This window comes from Nerophis ophidion, linkage group LG26 (genome assembly GCF_033978795.1).
Source record: "Nerophis ophidion isolate RoL-2023_Sa linkage group LG26, RoL_Noph_v1.0, whole genome shotgun sequence".
Taxonomy (NCBI): Eukaryota; Metazoa; Chordata; class Actinopteri; order Syngnathiformes; family Syngnathidae; genus Nerophis; species Nerophis ophidion.
In genome coordinates this window covers 7,580,916-7,593,415 of record NC_084636.1, presented here as the reverse complement: position 1 = coordinate 7,593,415, position 12,500 = coordinate 7,580,916, and the positions used below count along the sequence as shown (strand labels likewise).

The 12,500-nt window shown below is 40.9% G+C and overlaps 1 protein-coding gene across 1 annotated transcript in view; it reads right to left on the bottom strand.

Annotated features, from left to right (window-relative positions):
- Positions 1 to 12,500, bottom strand: part of LOC133543526 (uncharacterized) — a 35,104-nt gene that overhangs the window by 4,740 nt on the left and 17,864 nt on the right. Inside the window, exon 3 of the mRNA XM_061888131.1 lies at positions 3,288 to 3,809. Coding sequence (XP_061744115.1) covers positions 3,288 to 3,809 — 522 coding nt within the window. The remainder of the gene's footprint in view (positions 1 to 3,287; positions 3,810 to 12,500) is intronic.

Here is a 12,500-nt window from a genome sequence, read left to right as displayed (position 1 = left end):
TTTCAAATTTTAAACCTCTAAAGCAGTGTTGTCAAACGTAAGGCCCGCGGGCCGGACCAGGCCCGTGAACAGGTTTTATCCGGCCCGCGGGATGAGTTTGCTAAGTTTAAAAATTAGCCAACATTTTTGAATGAAAGAAACTGCTGTTGTAAATGTGTCCAGTATATGTTGCAATAGCAATTCTTTGTATCTATGTAGATTATGCTATACGTGTAAAAAAAAAAAATAATAATAAATTTAAAAAAATCACATGATGTTTGTACATCAATACGTCCTGTAAATTGATTTCGATTTTATTTGTTTATCCTGATGGATGGAAAATGAACACCATTGAGTTGACTGATGAACATTATTATCACATAGTTTATTCAGAAAGTATGAATAAAGACAAATAAAGGTAGAATACAATTAACAGCAAAATGTAAGTGTAAAAAAATCCCAACAACTTTATGATGTGTTCATCAAAGAAAACAATCTGAAGTTGTCTTTATTTTTAAGTTATCATGCCGTGATTTTACCAGTCCGGCCCACTTCGAAGTAGATTTTTCTCCATGTGGCCCCCGATCTAGAGTTTGACACCCCTGCTCTAAAGGCTTAGTGGCCACATGTGTGGACAGCACCTTTTAGCTCTTGTTTCCAAAATTGTGTACACTACTGAATTGGGGTCTTATGGCCACTTATGTGGACACTTATACTGCCATCTGGTGGTGTCAGAAGAGTATAACATACAATGGAATTCGGAGAAAAAAAGTGTAAAAATAAAAATTAGCATGTCACTACAAATGAAGTACACATTTGTGTACTTATGGACTAAATACATCAAATCAAAAGATGATTTTTAGTTTGTATTCTAATTATGGTTCAATAAGCCCAAATAGCAAAGAGAAATTAAAAAAAAAAGTATGTAAACAAACAGCTTGGGCCTTAAGAGGTTAATATTATCCAATATTGCCACAAATACAAAACCCAAAAGCAGTGAAGTTGTCACGTTGTGTAAATGGTAAATAAAACAGAATACAATGGTTTTCTAATCCTTTTAAACTTATATTCAATTGAAAAGACTGCAGTTCATGTTTGAACTGAGAAACTTTTTTTTGTGCAAATAATCATCAACTTAAAATTTAATGGCAGCAACACATTGCAAAAAAAGTTGTCATAGGGACATTTTTACCACTGTGTTACATGGCCTTTCCTTTTAACTACACTCTGTAAACGTTTGGGAATTGAGGAGACCAATTTTTGAACCTTTCCAAGTGGAATTATTTTCCATTCTTGCTTAAGTTGTTCAACAGTCCGGGGTCTTCGTTGTGGTATTTTACGCTTCATATTCCGCCACACATTTTCAAGCAGAGACATGTCTTTACACACTGATGTGGCTTTTTGATGCAGTACCGCCTGAGGGATCGAAAGTCACGAGCTTGCCGCTTACGTGCAGCGATTTCTCCAGATTCTCAGAACCTTTTGAGGATATTACAGACCTTAGATGGTGAAAGCCCTAAATTCCTTGCAACAACTCATTGAGAAATGTTGTTCTTAAACTATTGGACAATTTGCTCACGCATTTGTTGACAAAGTGGTGACCCTCGCCCCCTCCTTGTTTGTGAATGACTGAGCATTTCATGGAAGCTGCTTTTATAGCCAATCATGGCACCCGCCTGTTCCCAATTAGCCTGCACACCTGTGGGATGTTCCAAATAAGTGTTTGATGAGCATTCCTCAACTTTATCAGTATTTATTGCCACCTTCCCCAACTTCTTTGTCACTTGTTGCTGGCATCAAATTCTAAAGTTAATGATTATTTGCAACAAAAAAAAAGTTTATTAGTTTGAACATCAAATATGTTGTCCTTGTAGCATATTCAACTGAATATGGGTTGAAAAGGATTTGCAAATCATTGTATTCCGTTTATATTTACATCTAACACAATTTCCCAACTCATATAGAAACGGGGTTTGTAAGGGTACGGTCATTTTTACAGTCATTTTTTTTACTGTGGGGGGGAAAAAAATATGAGCAAGTGGGGTAGTGCCCCAGCAGCAAGAAACATGTCATGCCTGTATCACACTGTTAGTACCTCGCTTGGTACTCTCTACAGTTTTGTAAATAAACAACACTGTTTTTTGTTTTTTTTGAGGAAATAAAATGCAGTATTTTTTTTCCTGACTTGTTGCTAGGCAGAATAGTGTCGGAGTTCTTTTTTATCCTTACATATTTGCATACTTGCCAACCCTCCCGGATTTTCCGGGAAACTCCCGAAATTCAGCGACTCTACCGAAAACCTCCCGAAATTCAGGCAGAGCTGGAGGCCACGCCCCCTCCAGCTCCATGCGGACCTGAGTGAGGACAGCCTGTTTTCACGTCCGCTTTCCCACAATATAAAGAGCGTGTCTGCCCAATGACGTTATAACTGTAGAATGATTGAGGGCGAGTTCTTGGTTTCTTATGTGGGTTTATTGTTAGGCAGTTTCATTAACGTCCTCCCAGCGCGGTAACAACACACAACAACAGCAGTCACGTTTTCGTCTACTGTAAAGCAGTTCGTCTGCCGTAAAAAGCAATGTTGTGACACTCTTAAACAGGACAATACTGCCATCTACTTTACATGCTCACAACACCTCCAGGCAACTTCAACCCTTTACTAATACCCTCCTCCATTCACATCCCATCTCCCCGGATTGTAAATAACCTAATGTAAATAATCGAATGTATTTCTAATGTATATACTTCTTCTTATGCTATCTGAACTCACAATGTTCTCTGCTGGCTGTACATATCCTACTAAGTAAGACCTACACTGTTTCAATGTCCATTTCTCTGTTGATGACTGAAGTACTGACATCAACCAAAGCTCCTCATTCCACTCCCTGGATTGTAAATAATGTAAACAATTCAATGTATATACTATGATGATTAACTTGTGTAATGACTGTATTATGCTGATAGTATATATTTGTACCATGAATTGATTAACGTGGACCCCGACTTAAACAAGTTGAAAAACGTATTCGGGTGTTACCATTTAGTGGTCAATTGTACGGAATATGTACTGAACTGTGCAATCTACTAATAAAAGTTTCAATCAATCAATCAATCAAAGACAAAAACATCTACGGCTTTTAGAGAGTGCAGTGCACAACTGCGCACACGACAGCTGTAAATATACTCCTCCCCTCTTAACCACGCCCCCAACCATGCCCCACGCCCCCCACCTCCCGAAATCGGAGGTCTCAAGGTTGGCAAGTATGCGTATTTGTTATGGGCTGGATGTGTTTGCGTTCGGTACTCACTTTCGCCTTTTACGTTGAGCTGCGACGGCGTGTCGGGGTGCGGCTTGGTCTGCGTGGTGGTCTGCTGAGGCGGGACCATGGTGGTGGTCTGTTGGGGAGCCTGGCTAGAGGTCTCAGGGTACGACCACGAGCTGGTTGGCGGCGACGGCGTCGTCGTTGGCTGAGACGGGAAGGTCTCCCTGGAGGAGTGGGTGGCGGCTGTTGAATGTGTGGTGGTGGTGGTAGTAGTCGGGGTGGTAGTGGTGCTGAGTGTTGTCGCCACGGCAATGGATGTGGAAGAGAGCGTCTGGGAGTTTGGCGTCGTCTGGGTCGGTGGAGTGATGGAGATGGGAAGGGGCTCTAAAGGCGGTTGATGTGCTGATGTAGTCGTTGCATCAGTGTGGGCTGCGAGGATGGTTGCGGACGCTTCGGGGGCAACTGAGGCCGGGACGACAGGAACTGAAGAGTTTGAGGTGTTGTCATCAGTCAGGTTACTCCCCTTTTCTGGGACGGACGACACTGAGGTCACCTCCACGTTGGTAGCTGGAAAAGATAGTGGGCGTCAGGGTCAACAAGGCCTTCTCTGCTGGCCTAACATAACCAGAAATCATGATCATAATTAAAGATAAAATTAATTTTATTCATTATTCATATTTGTGACGCTTAGCTGGCATTGTGGTGTGCGGGTGCGTTCTCTCGTTGATGCAAGCGGAATGGAACACAGCGTGAAGGTAGGAATGAAGATTTATTCATACTCTAAAACAGACTAAGAACCAAAAATACTTGCACAAAGGCACTAACAACAAAAAACAACATAACTAGCATGTGAGCTAGAAAGAACTAAGGACGCTAGCATGTGAGCTAGAAAAATAAACACACAAATAGCGTGGAAGCTAATTGAATTCAGAAAGGTAGTTAGCACAATGCGGGATAGCGACGTCACCTGTTGCATGGAAAGCAAATTTACACTGCGAGACCGAAGGAACCAAAAGGGCAGGCTTAAATACAGGCAGAAATCAAGAGGCAGGTGCGCGTGACAAACAGAAGGCAGGTGACACAAATGTGTTACTATGACAACGGAAACAAAAACAGGAATTGCCACCAGGAACTAAGGAAGAACAAAATAACAAAACACAACCAGAATATGCCATGATCCAAGTAGCGGATCATGACAATATTCTCTCCATGTCATATTATGCTCCTTCCAAAGCAGACCTGGGCAAATTAAGGCCACATGCGGCCCGTTAAGCTTTTTAATCTGGCCCGCCGGACATTCCCAATTATTTGTTTTAGATCTTCATGATGTAAAGTGTAGCTGCCAATATGATGTGCACTCATGTTTTCTAATGACCGTAAGTCTTCAACGATACTAAGTCTTTCAATGGTTGGAATCTGCGCTTTTGGATGATGTACCAGTTACTATGTGTGGTGGGCGTGGCCTGCGGACCTGCAGCAAAGCGGGGTGTGGCCATACTTGCCAACCTTGAGACCTCCGACTTCGTGAGGTGGGTGGTGGGGGGCGGGGTCGACGTTTGGGCAAGGGGCGTGGTTGGGGGAGGGGCGTTGTTGGGGGCGTGGTTAAGAGGGGAGGAGTATATTTACAGCTATCCATCTTTCCATTTTCTACCGCTTATTCCCTTTGTGGTCACGGGGGGGGGGGGGGGGGGGGGGCTGGTGCCTATCTCAGCTACAATCGGGCAGAAGGCGGGGTACACCCTGGACAATTCGCCACCTCATCGCAGTATGTGTAGAAATCTTTATTAATAATTGAATCCCTTGTTTATTTTTCAACAAGTTTTTATTTATTTTTATATCTTTTTTTCCAAATAGTTCAAGAAAGAACACTACAAATGAGCAATATTTTGCACTGTGATACAAATTAATAAATCAGAAACCGATGACATAGTGCTGTATTTTACTTCTTTATCTTTTTTTTTTCCAAACAAAAATGCTTTGCTCTGATTAGGGGGTACTTGAATTAAAAAAATGTTCGCTGAAAAAAGGTTGAGAACCACTGCTCTAAAAGCTGTAGATATTATTATCACATATGCATGCACAGTAGATGGCGGTATTGTCCTGTTTAAGAGTGTCACAACATTGCTGTTTACGGCAGACAAACTGCCTTACGGTAGACGAAAACGTGACTCCTGTTGTTGTGTGTTGTTACCGCGCTGGGAGGACGTTAATAAGACAATAAACCCACATAAGAAACCAAGAACTCGCCCTCGATCATTCTACAGTTATAACATCATTGGGCAGGCACTCTGTTTATATTGTGGGAAAAGGGACATGAAAACAGGCTGTCGACACGTCACTCGAGTCCGCATGGAGCTGGAGGGGGCGTGGCCTCCAGCTCCGCCTGAATTTCGGGAGAAAATTTGTTTTCGGAAGAGGCGCTGAATTTTGGGAGTCTCCCGGAAAATCCGGGAGGGTTGGCAAGTATGCTAATCACCTGTCGCTCTGTTAAAGGCAGCAGTCAGGAAGGAGAGGGGGAGTTGTTGATGGCAGCGAGTGTGAGAGCAGAGACGGAAGAAACACTATTCGTGTGCTCGCTGGCGAGATTGACAGACATTTGCTGAAAAACATAAAAAGAACATTTATTGAAAAATAAAACCTCGTCGACAAATATGACCGAGGCTGTCATGTCCGTCATTGGTGGTCCAAGGGACCCTGAGGGGCAAGACCTCCACACTATAGTAATCTAATTAGTTACTGTGGTGATCTAATTAGTTACTATGGCCATCTAATTAGTTACTATGGTAATGTAAGTCACAGCAGCTCAGACGAGGCACCGAGCAGTGTGTGCGGAAAGCGTTTCCACAGACAACTGAAGGAGATTTTCACAACAAAGGTCTAGAGCAGTGGTTCTTAACCTTATTGGAGGTACCGAACCCCACCGGTTTCATATGTGAATCCACCGAAAATAAAATGTCTTCTTTTTTTTCATATTCAAGAAAATGTTGTATGTTTTTGGGACCACTTTAGTATGTGGAACATATTCTAAGTAACAAAGACTTAATTTAGAGTTATTTGGACACTAGGGGAACATATTCTAAGTAATAAAGACTTAATTTAGAGTTAGTGGTTAGGGTTGGGGTTGGAGTTAGAGGATTAGGGTTATAATAACGCCATGCCAAATAAGGCAATAATTAGTGTCTTCTGCCAAAGCATCTATTGATGTCTTGAACAATTTCTCAATCCAATTAGACTAAATGATCACTCAACTCATGCAATATTAAAGTTCAAGGCTTTTTTTTTTGCATTGAATATTGTCAGTCTTCTTTACTGTGAAATACGTTTTAAAGAGTCAATCAATACCAACTGACAAATGACAAATCCATGCTCTCACACCGTAACTTAAAAGGGTTGCCTGAACAGCTATTAAGGTATGACGAAATCGGCACTCATCTTAACTACCGAACCTTTAAAAGGGTTGTATATAAGGACTATAAGGCAGGCTGCTTTTCCACTTATTACAGATGGTTCATTAACAATTAAGTGACATCTTCTACAATTTCTCAAACCAATTAGTCTGAATGATAAAATAGGTCATGACACTTTAAGGTCTCAGGCTTTTGTTTTTAATTGCGTGCTGTTAGTTTGCTTGACTGTCAAAAACTTTTTGCAGAGGCAATCAAAAATAATAGTGGATGGTAAATTCAGTATGCATTGTCATCCTATAGCAGAATTTACTTTCAATCTGTTGCTTTAACATGTTTACTAACTGGGAGACTGACACAGGCATTCAGCTTTTCGACACAACATCCTGACTCACGGTTTCAACATTTGGTTCTTCTTAAAAGTGTATTAAATTACTTTGAACTTTCTGCAACCATTGGCCTTCCCAATGTAGAGCGAGTGGAGACAATTTTGAGATAGTGTTATAGTAATATCACACAAGTGCTGCTTTGACTCTTTGCCTTGTTGTTAAACTTGCACTTGAACTTCTTTTTGGACGATTTTGCAGCCGAATACACCAGATTCATCTAACATGACATAGGCCAACGTATGACTCAAAGTCATATAACGTGGTTTCTTGTGCAATCGCCGCCCATGTTAACAACCAAACCATGACTTAAAAGGGTTGACTGAACAGTTATTAAAGCACGACGCAATCGGCACTCATTTCAACTACCAAACCGTGACTTAAAAGGGTTGGCTGAACAGCTGTTAGGGCACGATTGTGATGGAATTGGCTTCCATGTTAAATACCAAACTGTGACTTAAAAGGTTGGCGTAAGGCAAGGTCTTGAACAATTTCTCAATCCAATTAGTCTGAATGATCACGCAAGTCATGAAATTTCAAAGTTCAAGGCTTTTATTTGCACTGAACATTGTCAGACTTCTTTTTTGTCAAATACTTTCTGAAGGACTGAGCAACACCACAAGTCAAATGACTAATTCAGTATGCAATGGCACCTTTCAACAGAACTTTGTTTCATCCCTGTTGCTCTAATATGGCATTTAACTTTTCCACACACCATCCTGAATCACAGTTTCAACCGGAGTCCATGTTAACTACCAAACCGTAACATAATAGGGTTGGCTGAACTGCTATTAAGGTACGACGCAGTCGGCATCCGTGTTGATTACCGAACTGTGACGTACAACGCAATTGTTCACCACTGAACTTTAACCTGAAAGGTTTGGCTGAACGACTATAAGGACCGTTTGGTGGCCGGGCTGGTTACAGCTGATGTTGCCAACCATTTTAAGTTACTGTTCGTTAGTTGACATGGCTGCCTACCAAAACCGTAAGACAGGATGGTGTGTAGAAAAGCTTAATTACTGTGTCAGTCTCCCAGATAATAAACATGTTAAAGCAACAGTTTGAAGCAAAGTTCTGCTTTAAGGTGACATTGCATACCGGATTCGCCATTAACTGGTGATTTAAATCGGCTATCCAAAAAGTCTCTGACAGTAAAAAACACTGACAATTTTCTAATAAAAACAAAAGCCTTGGACTTTGAAATTTCATGACTTGTTTGATCATTCAGACTAATTAGTTTGTGAAATTGTTGAAAACATCGGTGAATACCTCAGCAGAAAACACCACCTGATTTAAGTAAAACTACAAAGAGATGAATCCTTAATTACGCATTAGTACTGTTCTTAATTATTAAGAATGGTACATTTCGGACTGCATTGTGCCAAGTGTGACTTTTGAAGGAGGAGGAATTATGGTGTGGGGTTGTTTTTCAGGAGTTGGGCTTTGCCCCTTAGTTCCAGTGAAAGGAATTTTGAATGCTCCAGGTTACCAAACCATTTTGGACAATTTTATGCTCCCACCCTTGTGGGAAAAGTTTGGAGCGGGCCGCTTCCTCTTCCAACATGACTGTGCACCAGTGCACAAAGCAAGGTCCATAAAGACATGGATGACAGAGTCTGGTATGGATGAACTTGACCTGAACCCGATAGGAGACTGTAAAACGGGCAATATTGGTATAAGAAAAACAAAACATCAAGGACAGGGTCTTTGCATGGGCATGAGGGACTTATCCACTAAATATTTGTTGACCACTTGTCTAATGAGATTATGCTAGCATGTCTTCCAAAGCATTTGGACCACCACCCATAGGGGGCGCCACAGGGGTATTACTGTATGTTGAGTCAATACGTTAGATAAGCACCCTTAACAACTGACAGTAAATAGATATTGTTATCTGCAGAGCTGGCTTGCACGCAGTCGTGAAGGCAAACTGTCGTCTGATATAGAACTCAAGTACTGGGGAATGTGCCAGTCTGTCAATATGTTTGAGTCTAGTGTGTGTGTGTGTGTGTGTGTGTGTGTGTGTGTGTGTGTGTGTGTGTGTGTGTGTAGTGTGTGTTCTGGCAATGCTCACTTAATGGGGACATCGCTCTGATTACACAGTCACCTTCAGGGGACCTCTGATGTATGGGGACAAAAAAACAGGGAAACATTTTTAAATGATTGTCAGATCCATTCCAAAGATGCCCTGAGTGATTGTTAATCTTTGGCCCATACATTTGTGTTACTTTGTTTACGTGTTTCAAATATTAGTAAAAGACGAAATTAATTTTCTTGAAAAGTAAAACATGTGTTATCCTGGCATTAATAGTACCGTGATTCTGTATGGTATCCATCCTTGGTTAAAACTAATGTGGTTTTCCAAAAACAATATCTAGTTTAGTGTTCCTTGGGATGGCATTTTCATACAGCATGATTATAAAACATTATTACCTTAAAGTATGATTCACATTCAGAATTTTCCATCCTTCTATATATGGTAGTTGGAGTTGCAGACAATCTAATTACTGCTAAATAGCAGTTTTCAGTCATGTCACAGAAGATGCAGGATTTGCTTTAACATTTAAGTGCTGAAACTTCCTATAAGAGGACAGCTGTAGTGCCGTATTCTGAGGATCATGTCATATTTAATTTGATTTTTATTTTTTATTTTTTAAATGGTCCTCAATAGTCACGAACAAATTTGTGGAAATTATACAAAAATATTTAAATTTGGTCCCCATGAACCATATTAACTCTTTTGTCCCCAGTGTCCCCAGTAAGAATGATCATTTACTTCATCAATCCAGAGATTTAAAGCAAGTATGAGCTAACTGGGCAGTGGCCATTTTACCTACTTTTGTTTATGCCTCCACAACCTGTAGAAAGGGTGGTCCCCACAAGTACTGAACAAAAACTTGGTCCCCATTCCAAATGATAACCTGTGTGTGTGTGTGTGTGTGTGCGTGTGTGTGTGTGTGTGTGTGCGTGTGTGTATGTGTAATCAGCCTACATGTTGTTTGCTGTGTGATGCTGCCTTTTAGTGTGGCGCTGGATGTGAAGTGAATTATATTTATATAGCACTTTTCTCTAGTTACTTATGCCTCCACAACATGTAGAAAGGGTGGTCCCCACAAGTACTGAACAAAATCTTGGTCCTCATTCTAAATGATAACCAGTATGTATGTGTGTGTGTGTGTGTGTGTGTGTGTGTATGTGTAATCAGCCTACATGTTGTTTGCTGTGTGATGTTGCCTTTTAGTGTGGGGCTGGATGTGAAGTGAATTATATTTATATAGCACTTTTTTCTAGTGACTTATGCCTCCGCAAGCTGTAGAAAGGGTGGTCCCCACAAGTACTGAACAAAAACTTGGTCCCCATTCCAGTTGATAACCAGTATGTATGTGTGTGTGTGTGTGTGTGTGTGTGTGTGTGTGTGTGTGTGTGTGTGTGTGTGTGTGTGTGTGTGTGTGTGTGTGTGTAATCAGCCTACATGTTGTTTGCTGTGTGATGTTGCCTTTTAGTGTGGGGCTGGATGTGAAGTGAATTATATTTATATAGCACTTTTTTCTAGTGACTTATGCCTCCGCAAACTGTAGAAAGGGTGGTCCCCACAAGTACTGAACAAAAACTTGGTCCCCATTCCAATTGATAACCAGTGCGTGTGTGTGTGTGTGTGTGTGTGTGTGGGTGTGTGTGCCTACCATGGCTTCCTTTCTCACCCTGTGGTGAAAAGTCTCACATCGCATGCTGTCGAATCATTCCTCACACCTTCTTTACTAACGTTCACCCAATGCAACCTTTTTAGTTCAGCATTATGATTTTTTGGAAATTTAAATAATCACAAATATTCAATTGTGCAGGTTTACCTAATGTAGTGGTCTGTGCTAATAAGATAGATAGATAGATAGATAGATAGATAGATAGATAGATAGATAGATAGATAGATAGATAGATAGATAGATAGATAGATAGATAGGCTCCTCTGGCTACTGATAACGGTATGCAGAGGGTGACTGGCAACATCCAGGATGCTCACTAGTTTTTCACAGACCTCCTCTCTTCCACCGTCACCAGTGACTCCAGTTTTATTCCGATTGTAGAACCGGCCCGCCTGATCAATTTCTCCAGTCTGGAGCTGTCCTTCTTAGATGTACTGCCCTCCCCGCCCAGCAAACTACCATGTAGAACAGAACACTGGCAACCACAGACTGGTGGTACATCCGCAAAAGTTTTTTTTTTTACAAATGTATGGTTGGGGTCATATTCTGTGGTCACGTTTTGTTTAGTTATGTTCTGTTTGTTTTTTTTGGACTCTTTGTGCACTCTTGTTTGTTTTGTCACCATGACGACCAATTAGTTCATCTGATTCATTTGGACTCACGCACCCGATTTGTTTAGGACTCACGCACCTGTGTTAATCATGTCACCATCATTTAAGCCTGTAGTTGCCAGGCAGTCGGCCTGGCGACATCATTTTTGATTCACCCCTGATACTCAGGACTCTTTGTGCACTTTTGTTTGTTTTGTCACCATGACGACCAATTAGTTCACCTGATTCATTTGGACTCACGCACCTGTGTTAATCACGTCTCCATTATTTAAGCCTGTAGTTGCCAGGCAGTCGGCCTGGCGACATCACTCTTGGTTCACTCTGTTTATGCCGTAGCTCTTCATATCAAAGATCATGTGGTTCTGCTCACATCACCGTAAGTGTAGTTTTTGTTTTATGTCGATAGTTCTGCCTTTGTGCTAGTTTTTGTTTTTCTTAGCCAAGTTTGTTCTCCGCCCTGTGTGCGCCTTTTTGTTTGTTCCTTTTTAAGTAAAATTAAATCATGTCGTTCCCTTCACGTCGTGTCCAGTCAAGTCGGGAGAACATTCATCGCAGCGAGCTGCGAAAGCATCGCAGTAAACTGCGCCATAGTCCAAGTCCTGACGGTTGGGTAGCAACACGCTACATTAGTAAGTTTTTGGTTAAATCGCACTTGTCAGAGTGGTTTTAAAGCAACATACTTTTTACTTTTACTTGAGTATTTTTGTGAAGGAAAAAATGCAACTTTTTCATTCTGATCGCGACATTTTTTTATATCCTCATTATATTTACTCACAATTCATTTGATTACTGTTTGCAAAGACACATTACACAACATAAACACAACAGAACAAATACCCAGAACCCCTTGCAGCACTAACTCTTCCGGGACGCTACCGACACACACCTTACCCCGATTACGTCACATCAAATATTCCACTTTGAAAAATAATTTTGGTGGAAGATTTTGCATATTTTGTGTGTTTGCCATAAAAAAATAGTTTTGTTTGACAAAAAGGGCGGAAAAAAAACAAACAAAAAAACAACATTAAAAAAAAATAAACATTTTGAAATGAGGAATAGATGTGAAGTTGATGTAGACTCCAGAGATTTAAGCGTTAAATATAAAATGTATGTAGGCCCTAGCACACCAATTATAATCATTTCATGACCC